The 13,683-nt window shown below is 66.1% G+C and overlaps 3 protein-coding genes across 5 annotated transcripts in view; all 3 read left to right on the top strand.

Annotated features, from left to right (window-relative positions):
* The window catches only part of CORO1C (coronin 1C), a 52,818-nt gene extending 49,864 nt beyond the window's left edge, over positions 1-2,954 (top strand). For all 3 annotated transcript variants that reach the window (XM_086761955.1, XM_086761958.1, XM_086761956.1), the window contains exon 11: positions 238-2,954. In XM_086761955.1, the coding sequence (XP_086618081.1) occupies positions 238-357 (120 nt within the window). In that variant the 3' untranslated portion in view covers positions 358-2,954. The remainder of the gene's footprint in view (positions 1-237) is intronic.
* Positions 2,955-3,751: 797 nt separating this feature from the next.
* Positions 3,752-6,346, top strand: SELPLG (selectin P ligand). The gene is made up of 2 exons (XM_086761561.1): positions 3,752-4,134; positions 4,851-6,346. The coding sequence occupies exons 1-2, from the start codon at positions 4,086-4,088 to the stop codon at positions 6,137-6,139; spliced, it is 1,338 nt and encodes a 445-aa protein (XP_086617687.1). The 5' UTR covers positions 3,752-4,085; the 3' UTR covers positions 6,140-6,346.
* A 3,161-nt stretch (positions 6,347-9,507) lies between these two features.
* Positions 9,508-13,099, top strand: TMEM119 (transmembrane protein 119). Its single transcript, XM_086761597.1, has 2 exons — positions 9,508-9,600; positions 11,454-13,099. The coding sequence occupies exon 2, from the start codon at positions 11,481-11,483 to the stop codon at positions 12,243-12,245; it is 765 nt and encodes a 254-aa protein (XP_086617723.1). The 5' UTR covers positions 9,508-9,600; positions 11,454-11,480; the 3' UTR covers positions 12,246-13,099.
* The last annotated feature ends 584 nt before the right edge of the window (positions 13,100-13,683 follow it).

The following is a 13,683-nucleotide window of genomic DNA, read 5'->3' as shown; positions in this document are numbered from 1 at the left end:
CAGCTGTCAGTCAAGTAGGTCCTTAAGGGCTGTTCAGGAGCAGATCTTTGTCCGGTGCGTCCTTGAAGCTTGCACTGCTGCCGCTGGAAGTGCTGGTCCGTGCCAGGCTCGCCTGCGCACGGAGGCGCGTGCAGCTCGCAAGGATCCTCGCCCAGAGAACCCCTGGCTTTGCAAAACCCCGTCTGCAGAGCCTTGGCCAGCAATCCTAACGAGTCCACGTCTTGTCTTGTCTTCCAGCAAAACGAAGCCAAATTGGATGAGATTTTGAAAGAGCTGAAATCGATAAAAGACACGATCACCAACCAAGACGAGCGCATTTCCAAGCTGGAGCAGCAGATGGCAAAGATCGCGGACTGAGCGGGGCGAGCGGCGCTGGCCCCGCCGCCAGCCCAGGCACATTCCAGTTCCCCAGTTCGGCAAGCAGCAGCGTGCAGCATTCCAGTACGAGCTTTCCTGTTCTCCTAAATTCACGTCAACGAGAGCCGATGATTAAAAGCCAAGCTTTTTAGTGAAAGATTTTTTTTTTCCTGATGTTTTAATGAATTTATGTGACTGTGTCAAACAAGTCAAAAAGAATAAGTGCTACTTTTACAGTCTTTTTTTTTTTTCCAGATGTTATGAGTTCTTGAAAACAAATCCATTCTGACTTTCAATGTTGTGCCCAAATATCTTTTTCTAGATGTAGGGACCAATGCCACATTGTTCTTAACCATTTTTTAAAGTTGCCAAAAGAAAAAAAAAAAAACAAGTTGCTTTTTATTTTTCTTATTTGCCACTTTGCAGTATTTGTGTTTGAAATTCAAAGGGACAGCACTGCGTGTGTGTGCATGTGTGTGTGCGCGTGGCGGGCGTTTGTACCGTTCGGAGAACAAAACCGAAGCTGTTTTGTATAAATCTTCAATTTGGAGCAATCAGACCAGTTTCCTTTGTGGTGTGGCCGAGGCTGCTGAGACCCCTCCGGGATCGCGCGAGCTGCCTTTCCCGCCTCCCTGACCTGTCCCCGTCACCACTGCCTGACAGCCTAAAGAAAAAACTTTACGGAAAAAAGTTCAGAATGAGGTGATTTCATGCCACAAAATGCCTCTTCTCCTTTTACACCCCCCAGAACCTTTCAACTAGCATCACGTTGCCCTGTTAAAATGCTCCCACATTTTGGATTCCTCTAGTGGTGTTGATTTTTTTATTTTGAGGCAGAAGTTACTTCCGTGCAGGAAATGGTTTTATCGTTTACGCGTGGCGGATGGAGTTTCAGGTGTGCCGGGGAGACACGAGCCGCAGGGCGTTGGCCGTCACCGGGTTCTCCGCGGTGTCCGGTGCGTTGCTGTAACTGCTTCTTTCTGCACCACCACGCTCTTCGGCTTGTTGACTTCAAGGAGCTTTTAAAAACCTGTGAGCTTGCACGTCGTTGCCCCCTCACGTTCACGCTGACGGTAGAAATTTAGACGCTGCTCCCAAAGCAGGTTAGCACTAGCTCGGTGACTTTACCGTGACGGGTCTCCAAAAACAAAATGCCTCTGTGATTTTTTTAATTTTTTTTTTTTTTCCTGTTTCCATCATTCCTGCCTTGCCACCCCACCCTGCTCTGAAACTCTGCAGGAAATTCCTTGTTCCCAGATCAGATGAGTGACCCCCATCCCCAGGCCCCCTGCGCTCCCGGGCCTTTGGAGTGGAAGGGACTGGGGAGGGTGGGTTTGATCCCAGTTTGGAGAACTGGTTTTTCTTTCAGATCCTCAGGGGAGAGACCCCGTGAGCGCACTGAGCTCATGGGCTCCTCGTGGAATTTCCTGGGCGCCTCGGCTCAGCGAACCTCCACTCAAGGTGGGGCCTCCCCCACGGGGGCTGCCGGCGTCGGGGACGGGGCAGGCGCGGGTCCCTGCTGCGGGCTCCGTCCTTGGGGCGCCAACAGCATCCCTGCCGCCCCGCGAGCTGTGCCGGGCTGGATCGGTGCTGCCCAGCCCATCCCAGCAACCCCTGTGGAATCCAAAGGTGGGCAAAGACTCCAGGGTGCCTGAAGCGGCTCGCTGCACTCCCAATGCCCGAGCACGCTTGTGCGCTCGGCAGCCGCCGCACCAGAGCAGCGTCCCCACGCGCAGGGCATCCCAGGCGGCTGCCGCTCGGCGCGGGGGCAGTCCCTTCGTCCAGGCTGAAGCGATCGTTTTTTTTTAATTTTTTTTTTTCCATTAGATTAGCTAGAAATCCTCCAATTCTCCATTTTTCCCAGTGTTTGCCTGTTCAGAACTTAGAGGTTGAGGATTCTCTGTTCTGGAGGGCTGTGAGGGAAGGTGAAGCCGCGCCGTCGGACGGCCGGGCCGTGTAGCGGGAGAGGCAGGAGAACAGGATGCGGAGGGATGGAGGATGTGTTGTAACCGCGTGGCGTGGCAGCTTCGTAACGGTGGGTTTCCTTCGTGTTAAGGGGAAAGCACAGCGCCCGAGACAGCTGGTGCTGGATCCACGGCCCAGGCGCTCCGGGTTTTCGGAATGTTTGGTGACCTTTGTGTATCGCAGTCACGGCTGAGATGATGTGTATTATTTTTAATTTTGGAGAAGGAACCCAGATGTAACGCTCCCCCAGACGGTGATCTCGGTGTCGGTTTGTGTGTGTGACTCCAGGGTTGTGTGCTTGGGGACCTTTTGGTTTTTTCTAATTGGAGGGAAATAAGTTTTCTGAGACGCTGGATTGAAATGCCCGGAGGAGATCGGTGCGTGGTAGACGGTCCGAGGAGGGCGGAGGAAAGGCCGCCCGGTTTTGAGTTTATAGCCTGTATTTTATTTAAATGAACTGATGCCTAGCCAGGCTCAACCGGAATCAGTGCCTGAAGCTTTTTGTAGCCGTGATATCCCCGAAGAGAACCAGCGAAGTCCTGAAAGATGCGCTCTTATAGAGCGGCCATAGTATCTGTCCAAATATTTGCTTCCATTTTCAAAAGATAAAAAGTCATTGATTATAAACTTCCTCTGGTTTGCTTTTTCTTTGACTCTCTGCGTCCTGCCCCCGCCGCTGCCTGTTAGCACCGGCGCTTTGGGTTTTACCAGTAAGTTTATTAAATGATCTCGCCACCCTTCCCCACAGCGATAGAAACCGGCGCGTGTGGGGCTGTGGCTGAGCGGGGTCCGTCCCCTGGGGCCCCTCTGCTCTCGTCTGCTCTTTCCCGGGAGAGCCGGGACACGTCCCCAGCGTCGCACGCTGCCTCGCTGGTGACTTCCCTGCGGGTGAACTCGAGCGCTTGGCTGGCTGAGGGACGTGGTGACCCTCTTCCAGCCGCCATGGCCGGGAGGTTTTTGAGCGGGGCTGGGGTGCATCCTGCCGGGGCGCGGGCGGTGGGGCTGTTTATGGCGCCGGCTGCGGATGTGCTCTTGCAGCACCCTTCCTGCGGCTGCACCTCCCGCCCGCTGCCGCCCCGCTGCCCGGGGTATTTCCCAGCCCGTGCAGTGCCAGGCACCCGGGACAACGCCCCGCAGCCCCCCAAGAGCTCCTGGGGATGTGGGCGCCAAGAGAAGGGCACAGGCGCAAGGCTCGCGTTGAGCCAGGCCCTCGCCCTCCTCCTCCTCTTCCTCCTCCCCGCGTGCGAAAGCTGTTTCCCGGTGTCGGGGTACCCACACGTCCCCTCTCGGGACACCGTGACCTGCCCCCTCCATCCCATTCGTGCCCACACCGGGGTGGGGCGGCTGGCAGCCCTGGCACCAGGTTTGCCGTCACTTCTGCTTTCGGGGCGGCGCGAGCCCCAGCACCCAGCTCGCCGCAGCCGCCGGTGGGGCCAAGCCGGCCGGGGGGCTCCCACGGCGCTCCCAGCGCACCGCGGGGGGTGGGAAGTCCCATTTTGGGGCGCACCCCTCATCCCCACCACCCTCGCTGGTGGGTGCAGCAGCCCCCCGGCCCTCGGCGGCCCCACTCCCGGCGTGACGTCCTTCGCTCACCAGGCTTCTCCGAAACCGCAGCTGCTCTTCCTTGCCCGCCTCTCCTTCCCCGCCCGGGCGGGAGGCGCAGGCAGAGGGTGTCCTGCGACGCCCCTCGCGTTTCGGCGGTTGCCCGGCCCCGGGGGCTGCCATCTTACCCCCGTCCCGCCGCAGCCGGGCCCTCGCCAGCGATGCCTGCCGGCGTCGCAGCTCAGGGTCCCGCGGCGTCTCCCCACAGAGGTGAGTCCTGGCGGGGGGGTGCCGAATTTGGCTCAGCTAGGGGCGCAAAGAGGATGCTCGGGGTCCCCCGTGGGGTGTGTGTGGGTGCCCAGAGGATGCCACGCTCCATGCAGGGTGAGTCCCGGGGGTTTTAGGAGGCGGGTGGGTGCTTTGGGGAGGTGGGAGCCTCCCGGGGGTGCTCGGCACTGGGGGAGCACTGGTGGGTGTTTGGGTGTGTGGACGCAGGGCCCTCGCCGGCCTCCACCCGTCCGGGTGCTGGGGGTGTCGGTGTAAGGAGGGGTGGATTTGGGGTGGGTGTGGGGCGGGTTCGCCTCCCCTTCGGCAGATGCGCAGGTACATGGCGGCCGGCGGAGAGGGAGGACGGGCACCCAGGGGAGGGGGTTCTAGCGAAATGCACGCGACATCCCTGCGGTTTCATTTCTGCACGGGGACTCATCCTGCAACTGCCCGTCCTGCAGCAGCCGTCACCTCGCGGCTCGTTTCCCATTTCCAGGCACCCAACTTCCTTCTCAAAACTCTCCTCTCCAGCGGAGCAGGCTGGGGTCCACATCTTCCCAGCCCCAAATTGCAGGGCCCCCGCTCCAGGAGGGCAGGAGGATGCTTTGCTCACCTGCGACCCCTCCTCAGGGCTGTTTCCAGCCTGAAGGACGGAGCTCAGCATCCTCTCGCAGGGAACGGGGTCCCCATTTCACCTGTCCTCTCTCTTCCCCCCGCAGGTCCCATGGCGCTGGGCCGGGCCTTGCTGGTGCTGCTGGTGGTGCTGAGCACCCTGCGGGCGTGCGGGGCCCTGCCGCCGCCGCCGCCGCAGCACCGTGGGGCGCAGTGGGTCTGGGGGGCGGCCGAGCCGGTGCAGGCTGAGCCCCCGCCACTCTCCCGCAGGAAACGGGCCGACGGCGGGGAGCAGCCCAGTGCCACCGCCCCCACATCCGGGCACGGCCACCTTGCCACCACCACGCCCAGCAGCAACGGCACCGATTTCCCAGAGCTCAACTCGCTGCTGGGCTCTGTGCCACCACCGGCGCGCGGCACCAACGCCAGCCCGCACCGGGCGCTCGCGGTGCCGACCGCGGCTGATCTGGACGATGAGACCGATTCCCCCGACCTGCTGCTGAGCTCCGTGCCGCCGGCATCGCCCGGCACCAACGCCAGCCTGCACCGAGCGCTCGCGGTGCCGACCACGGCCGACCCGCACGATGAGACCGATTCCCCCGACCCCGACCTGCTGCTGAGCTCCGCGCCACCGGCGCCCGGCACCAACGCCAGCCTGCACCGAGCGCTCGCGGTGCCGACCACGGCCGACCCGCACGATGAGACCGATTCCCCCGACCCCGACCTGCTGCTGAGCTCCGCGCCACCGGCGCCCGGCACCAACGCCAGCCTGCACCGAACGCTCGCGGTGCCGACCACGGCCGACCCGCACGATGAGACCGATTCCCCCGACCCCGACCTGCTGCTGGGGCCCGGCACGCAGGCAGCACCCCAAAACAGCGTCACCACCATCGCCAGCCGGCTGACATCGCCCGGCAAGGAGAGGCCGGTGGCCGGCGGCACGGACAGCAGCTCCTCTGCGGGGCCGCGCTCGGTGACCCCCACAGCCCTCAGCCACGCCACCACGAGTGACAAGAAAGTCAGGAAAGCCGGAGCCCCCACCACACCAACTCGTTCAGCCCCTTGGGACACGAAGCCCGGGGGAACCCCGCTCCCCTGGGACCCCAGCAAGGTGATGGGCAAGTGCCTGCTGGCCATCCTGCTGCTGGCACTGGTGGCCGCCACCTTCATGGTGTGCACGGGGGTGCTGGGGGCCCTGCTCTGGCGCCGGGCGCGGACGGCGCACCGCCGCCTCAGCCACACCGAGATGGTCTGCATCTCCTCCCTGCTGCCCGACGGCGAGGCGGCCGCCAACGGCCCCAGGGCTGGCCCGGCCCGGCGGGCGAAGCCGCTGCTCGACGGCAGCTCCGACGGTGACAACCTGACTCTCAGCAGCTTCCTGCCGGAGCACTCCTGAGCCGCGGGGACGGGGTTCTGTGTCCCACAGCGTCGCGGGCGGCCGCGGCAGGATGCTCCCGCCATGGTGCCCGGTCCCTGGCGCGGCCGCACACGGCCCACCATCCCCTCGGGTTTGGGTTTTGACTGGGACCAGTGTGACCAGGAGCTACTTTCTCCTGGGGCAAGCGCAGCCCTCCAGGCCCACCCCATTAAAGCGTTACTCGGACATGGAGGTCTCTTCCTAGTGGGGACGGCGCCCACCAGCCCCCTGGCCCCCTCCCCGCTCCGCCGCCTGCCCACATCCCCCTGCCCAAATTTCACTTCTCCATCCTTCTCGCCCACCAGCAGCCCCAGCCCCCCGTGGGGGAGCACAAACGAAACCCACAGCCACCCCTCGCTGGGCAGGGGGCTGGAACCCGGGGGGTGGGGACCGCAGCCCCCAGGACCCCCTCCCCGCGTGGGGCTTGGCCTCGTGCCACGGCGTGGGAGCGGAAAGGGTGGTGGTGCCGGGGCGGAAACGCTGGGTGAGGGGACGGGTGCGCGCGTGGCGTAACGTGTTCCTGCCCTGCGGTCACCGCCCGCCGGGGTGGTCCTGCGCGCTGCCGCTGCGCCCGGGGCTCAGTCAGGGCGTACATCCCCAGCCCCACATCCCCCTCCTCGTGTCCCCATTCCCACATCCCCATTCCCGCGTCCCGTCCCCGTCCCCACCCCAGCGGGCAGCTCCCGCCGCCCTGGATGCCTGCAGCGCAGGCGCGGGCAGCGGAGCGTTTCGGCACGCACTCAAGGCATCGTTGTGCCGCCCCGTCCCTCAGCTGGGCCCTGGGCGCGCAGCCGCCTCGAAAGCCGCTTTCGGGGTGACCGCCTCGCGCTCCCGCGGGTGGTTGGCAGCGCGGCGGCTCACCTGCGCCCCGGCCCCGCCGCCTGTTTACATTCACGCCGTGCTTCGGATATTTTCCATCTGGGGCCAAGCAGCCTCGCTGGCCCCGCTCCCTCCTGCAAACGTAAATGTTTATGGGGGGACAGCGCGGGCGAGGGGATCCGCAGCCGGTGGCAGTGGCCGGTCCCCGGATGGGGACACCCCAGCAGCGGGTGATGCCCTTTCTCCGGGAGGCGAAGGGATGCTCCCATCGTCCGCCTTCGCCCCGCAGCGGCTGATCCGGCGTCCGTCCCTGCTCTGGGCAAGGATGAGGCTGGCAGATCCCGAGGAGGCGGATGGGCGCGGGTCAGAGGGATCGCTCCCGCTCTCTCCCAGCCCCGTCTACTGCGCCGGCAGCCCAGCGAGCAGCGAGGATAAACTTCCCTCCACTGCCGCAGCGCGAGCCAGCTGCCAGGAGCTGGGAATCGCCCTATTTGGCTCAGTCGGCGGCTCCTGTCGGGCTGCCATCGCCCAGCTCACGGCACAGGAATCCGGCGCGGTGTCGCAGCGGGCTCCTCGGGGCACGCCGGCCCGGCAAGCCCCTGTGCTGGGCGCTGGGAGGGCAGCGTGCGGTGCACGGGGCCACACATGACGGCGGCACGATGCCACGCGCGGTGCTTCGCGGCTCCGCGGGATCGGTCCCCCCCGGGTATTTCGCTGGCACAGCAAAGCGCAGCCCAGTGAAATTACAAGCAGAGCGGGGCCGAAATGCCTCAAATTGCAGGTTACCACGGGCCGGCTGCGCCGCGGGGCCCAGCCCTGTGGGGTCCCCACGTTCCAGCTGCCCCCAAATTACAAAGCGGGGCCCGGGCGGTGCTGCCCCGCCCAGCACCGTGGGGCCAAGCCCTCCCCGGCCGCAGGCAAAAACGGCATCATAATGGCCCGTGTGCGCTGGCACCGGGGGCTGCCCGGCCCCGCAGCGGCTGGCCGGGATGAGCCCAGGGCAGGGACAGAGACCCTGGAGGGGGGCGGCGGGGACCACGACTGGGGAAGGGTGAGGATCCTGGGCAGGATGGGATGGGGACCCTGGACACGGAGGGGTGGCGACCCTGGACAAGGAGGGACGGGGACTCTGGGCAGGGAGGGACGGGGCCCCTGGACAAGGAGGGACAGGGGGCCCTGGGCAAGGAGGGACAGGGACCGTGGCCACGAAGGCTCAGCCCAACGCCAGCATCGCTGGGCACACAGCGCACAGCCCCCATCCCCATCCGGGCCACGGGAGCGAGTCCGGATGCTGCTGGCACTCCTCCAGGTCGGCCGCCCTCGCACCCCCCCGGCCTCCCCCTGCCTTCCCTCCGTCCCCTCTGAAATTCCAGCGCTGATCGCTTAAGGCCGGGAAAAGCCGCCCCAGCAGCTGCGCGGAGCCACCGGCTGCGGACAGCCGGACGGGGCCGTTATTTCTGGGAGCCACGATGTTCGACGACGCCGGCAGAAACCCAACCGGCACCGGTTCCCCTTCGGCTGGGGACAGGCACCCTGGCCCCCAGCCCCGCGGTGGGGGCCGTCCCGGGGCGCTGGTGATGATTTTTTGGGGGGGTCTGGCCGGGTCCCCAGGGAGGCGCGCGCAGGCGAATAGCAAGAGGATGAGGTCACCGCGGCGGCTGCGGCCTCTTGAGCAACTCTGTCCCAGGCGGAGGGGACGGCGGCGGGGTGGCGGTGGGATGCTGGGTGCGGGGGGCTCAGGCGGTGTCCCCGGACCCCCGACCCAGAGAGCACAGCCCGGGGAGCCGCACGGCCACCGCTGCAGCATTGGCCTGGGGAACCGCAGCGGTGGGTTTTGGCACCCCTGCCTGCACCCCTGCCCGCACCCCAAGGCAGAGGCTCCTGTGCCAGAGCGCTGCTAAGCTGGGGTGTTTAGGAAATGGTCTCCCGAAATCAAAGAGGGGGGTCCCAAGCACTCTTTGCCCCCATGCTGCACTGCCAGTCCCCAAAAATGCCGAGGCACCGACCCCCAAACCCTCTTGTCCCCCTCGGGGCCTGGGCGCTGCATGGCCCCTGTGGCTGTGCCCCCCGGCTCCTGCCCAGGATTTGGGGACGGGATCCAGCCCTGGGCTGGGGTGCTGGGACCCAGACACGCAGTGAAAGGCAGCTGGGTGGGGGGTCCGGCACAGCATCACCAAGAGGCGTCTTGGGGGTGCCAGCGCCCTCATCCCCCCGCGGTGGCTGAGCCACGGGACAGAGTTTTACCTCCACCCTCACGGGCAACACCCCCCTCGCAACAAAGTCCTCTGCCACCCCCTTCCCCACTTGCACCCCAAAAAGCATGACGGGGAGCACTGGGGCTCCCTGCTTTGCCAGGAAGCCCCCCAACCCAGTTCCCAGATGGATTTCAGCTGGGAGGGGGCTGGGAGTCGCCTGCCCCTCACTGGCCTCCCACGCTCCCTCCCCAAACCAGCCCTAATGAGAACAAGCTGGGCTGCGGAGCGGGAGGAGGAGGAGAGGAAGGAGGAGGAGGAGGAGGAGGAGGAGGCTCCATCCCAGAAAGGGGCGCGAGGAAGCGAGGTGTGCGGGACAGACCCTGTCCTCCCGGCTCCCTCCCGCCGAACGCGGCGGCTGCGGGCGAGGTGAGGGTCCCGCGGGCGACGCCAGCCTGCGTCCCCCAATTTTGGGACGGCTCTGGAGCGGGGCGCGGGCTGCCCCACAGCTGGGGGTGCTGCGGCCGGGGCCGGGCACGGTCCCCGCGGCGGGACGTGGGATGGAGCCGGCCGGGCAGGGTTGGGAGGATGCTGTGCCCGGACGACATCAAAATCGTGAATTTCCCCCGAGTTCGGAGAGCGGAGGGAAGAGGAGCGGGGTTCGCCTGCGTCCGGCCAAGCCCGAGCTGGGACACGCCGTGGGTCTGGGGGTGGGATGGGGATGGGGAAGGGGATGGGGTTGGAGGGCCCTGCTCTTGGCACTGATTTGGGCCCCAGTCAGCCCCTCTGTGCCCTCAGCTGCTCATCAGCCCGCCTTGCTAACGGCGAATTAACGCCTTCGCCCTCCCCGGGACCCCGCTCCCTGCTGCAGCCGGGGGCCCATCTCTGCGGCGGAGGGGGAGGACGCAGGGGCTCATCCTGGCCCCCCAAAACCCCTCGTCCTGGTGGTGCCACCATTACCACAGCGAGCCCAGAGCCCTCGGCAGCGTCGGCGCCTGCAGCGAGCCAGGAGGGCTGGGGGTCCGGGGGTCCGGGGCCACCTCCTGCCTCCGCCGCCATTTGTTCGCTCTGGTTTAACGCAAACCAGATTTCTGCAGCCGGGAAGGAGCCCGAGAGCCAAGTCCCGCCGCTGGAGTCCCTCCGGTTTGCAGCGCCGCGGGGTCGGGTTTGTTTGGGGACGAACTGGGAGGCAAGTGGGGATTTGGGGGGGGGTGCGAGGTTGGGGTGCTTGTCCCGGGGGATCCCTGGGGAGCTGGTTTGTGTGACCTTCCCGCGGGGCCGCGCGGAGGGGGAGAGCTCTGGGAACGGCTCGACGGCGTTCTGCGGCACAGCCGAAACGCGCCGCCGTCCCTCGGGAACACACCGCGATGTGCCGGCGATGGTCGCACCCCATTCCCGAACCCTGCGGGGGCACAGAGTCCGGCCGGGGGCTCGTCCTGGCTCATCGCTTCGGGTCACGTGTGGGGATGGGAAACGCTCGTCCCGTGTCCTACAACGCACCGGGGGCTGCGGCGTGGGGCACATCCAGCCCAGAGGAGCGCGGCACGGCGAGTGGCCGGAGCTGGCCTTCACCCTTCACTGGGGATGCTCGGGCAGCCAGGACCCCCGGCACCCCCCGCTCACTGGGCCCCAACCCCACGGCTGCCCCTGCGCGAGGGCTCTGGGGGTCCCTCACCCCGGCCCGCCACCCCTCAGCCGCTGCAGCGGCACCGGGGTAAAATCCTGCCGCCCGTCTATTTTTAGCCACACTCCAGCTGGGAATCGTTCGTAACGGTCTGTGCCGGGACGAGCGGTTGGGAAATGCCGCTCGCGCCGGGGGCCGGCCCCTCTGCAGCGTCGCCTGTGTCAAAGTTTCCACTGGAAACCTCAATTTTTTCAGGAATTTTCGAAGCAGCCAAACGACCGTTGTCTGGAGCCGGCTGCTGGCGGCGGCCCAGGTCCCCTCGCCGCGCACGCGGCGTCCCCCAGGCTTGAGCAATTCGGTCCGGCTGCTTTCCATCTATTTTTGCAGCGTCTGGTTGCAAAACAAACACAGACCCTTGCTCGGCATCGGCGCGAGGGAACCGGAGCCGCCTTTTGCTTTTCTTAAAGAAATTCTGCCAGGGGAATTAGCGAGCGCCTGCGCGAGCTGTTGCTGGTTTGACGCTCATGCTTGTACGTCTGCGCCGGAGCCGCACGCGGGGCTCGGGGTGGGGACGCCGCGGGGCTTCGGTCGGGGCAGGGCTCGGGGGTCTCGCTCCTACGGGATGTTAACGTTTCGCCCTCCCCTCTGCGTCCCGCAGGCCGCCGTGCACGAGCCCCTGGGGAAGATGGCGGCGCAGCCGGCCGCGGGCACGTGGCTGCTGACGCTGCTGCTGCTGGCGGCGGCCCCAGTGCGGTCGGCAGCGCCCCGGCACGTGGCGGTGCTGCCCGACGGCGGGGGCAGCGGGGACGGCGAGGAGGTCTCGGCCGCGCCGCCCGTCCGCCGCGTGACGCCGGGGACCGGCCCGACGGTGGGGGACGCGGCGGGGACCACGGTGACCAACAGCTCGGCGCCGGGCGGCGTGCTGGACGGGCTGGTGGACTTCTTCAAGGAGTACATGTTGCTGGTGGTGGTGGTGGGCTCGCTGGCCTTCGTCCTCCTCTTCATCATCTGCGCCGCCGTCATCGTCCGGCAGAAGCACAAGGCGTCCGCCTACTACCCCTCCTCCTTCCCCAAGAAGAAGTACGTGGACGAGCGGGACAAGGTTGGGGGGCCCCGGGATTTCAACGAGGTGCCCGAGAAAGCCCCCGACCCCGGCGCCGAGGAGCCCCTCGACTGCGGCCGGCAGCTGCAGGCTGACATCCTCGCTGCCGCCCAGAACCTCAAATCCCCCAAAGCGCGGCTGCCCAGCGGGGCCCGGGGGGAGCAGAAGTCCCCCCCCGAGGAAGAGCAGGAGGAGGAGGAAGGAAGCAAAAAGTTAGGCGACGAGCAACCCGCCGAGCCCGCTCCCCAAAATCCAGGCACAGAGGAAGCGGTGGGTGCAACGGGAGCAGGGGGTGAGGGGACCCCCAGCGCGGCCCAGGACGGCCCCGCAGCCCCCCCCGCCGTCTAGGGCAGGGTCTGGGTTGCCCAGGAGCCGCCGGGGCGGGGGGGACGCCCCGCGGACACGCGATGGACGGGGCGCTTTGCCGCTCCCTAAGTACGTGGTGGCTCGAGGAAGCCCCGATGAAGCCCCCTCCCGTTCCCCCCGACCCCTGCACCGTTGGGACGCTGTGGCAGAGCCGGGGGGGGGGGTTCGGCAGCCGGTGATTTTTGGGCAGCGCTGGGGGGCCCCCAGCCCCGTGGCTCCTGCTGCCCGAGGGGATTTCCCACCCCCAGGCACTGGGTGGGTGCATCCCCCCCCCCCCAGCTCTGGCTCTGCCCCCCCCCACCCCGTGCTGTGCCGGGCAGCCCTTGCCCTCTGCCACACGCCGCCCACTTTCTCCCAGATGTGACTTTTACTAATTACATTAATTAATCCTGGGCCCTGCGCGGCGCCTGGCCAGGAGCTGCATCCCCCAGGCAGAGCCATGCGATGGTGGCTGTGGGGGGCGGTCTGTGCAACCCCCCCTCCCCTCCGCGGGGAGCAGGGCAGGGGTCCCACGCAACCTGGGCTGGCTTTGCCGGCCCCCGCGGCCACAGAGCTGCGAGGACGGGCTCACCCGGGCCACCCCTGCCCAGCCAGGCGGCGAAGGGAAGGGGATTTAGCGGCCACGACCCCCGTCCTTTTGTTTTTCCGTCCCAAAGCCACGGCCGCTGGCAGCCCAGAGCCCCGCTGGAGCGTTGCCGTAATTTTCTTAACCCCTGCAGCCAGCAATAAAGACATTTCCCACGCAGAGCTCCTCTCCTGTCTCTTTCGGCAGCTCCCAGGGTCACTGAAGCGCGCTCCACGCGTTCCCCCCCAGCGCCCCGCGGGCGGCCTGGCCGTGCTGCGGGGCGAAGGTTATTCGCGCAGGTGAAACGCCGGGAGCCGGGCTTATCGGTCGCAAAAATCCGCGCGCCGACGCGCCGCTTCTGGGAAACTTTTTATCTTGCGCCCCGCAGCCGAGGGTGGGGGGGCGGCTGCGGTGCCGCCGCAGGGCTCAGCGCTGCGGCTGCGCCCGGCTGGGACGGCGGGCGAAGCTGGGAGGCAGGGTGGTGCGGAGCTGAGGGACCACAGATTTTTTTAAACGTGGTTTTAAACGCTTTAAAGCACCCTAGGCGTGAAGAACGGGAAGTGAGGCTTCATGGGCGGCTTAAAGCTTTAAGAGCAAAGTTTTTAAACGCGTTTTCTGCTATTTTTGGCAACCTATGGAAACGCTCCCCAGGAAAAGAGCAAGCGCGGTGGCCTGGAGCGCAGAGGGCGAGCCGTGCCAGGTCACCCCAAAATACCGAACTCCGAAAGGCTGGTGTGGCCCCGCTCCCGGGGAGCCAGCTCCCGCGCCCCCCAGTAGGTGAGTACCGCCCGCAACCCAACGAGCTGCGCCCCGCGGGGTGCAGAGGCTCCCCCGGGAGCTTCCCCTCAGCCCATC

The sequence above is a fragment of the Chlamydotis macqueenii genome, chromosome 17 (genome assembly GCF_036417535.1).
Source record: "Chlamydotis macqueenii isolate bChlMac1 chromosome 17, bChlMac1.mat, whole genome shotgun sequence".
Taxonomy (NCBI): Eukaryota; Metazoa; Chordata; class Aves; order Otidiformes; family Otididae; genus Chlamydotis; species Chlamydotis macqueenii.
The sequence above is the reverse complement of the archived record's forward strand: the minus strand, read 5'-3'. Positions and strand labels throughout refer to the sequence as shown.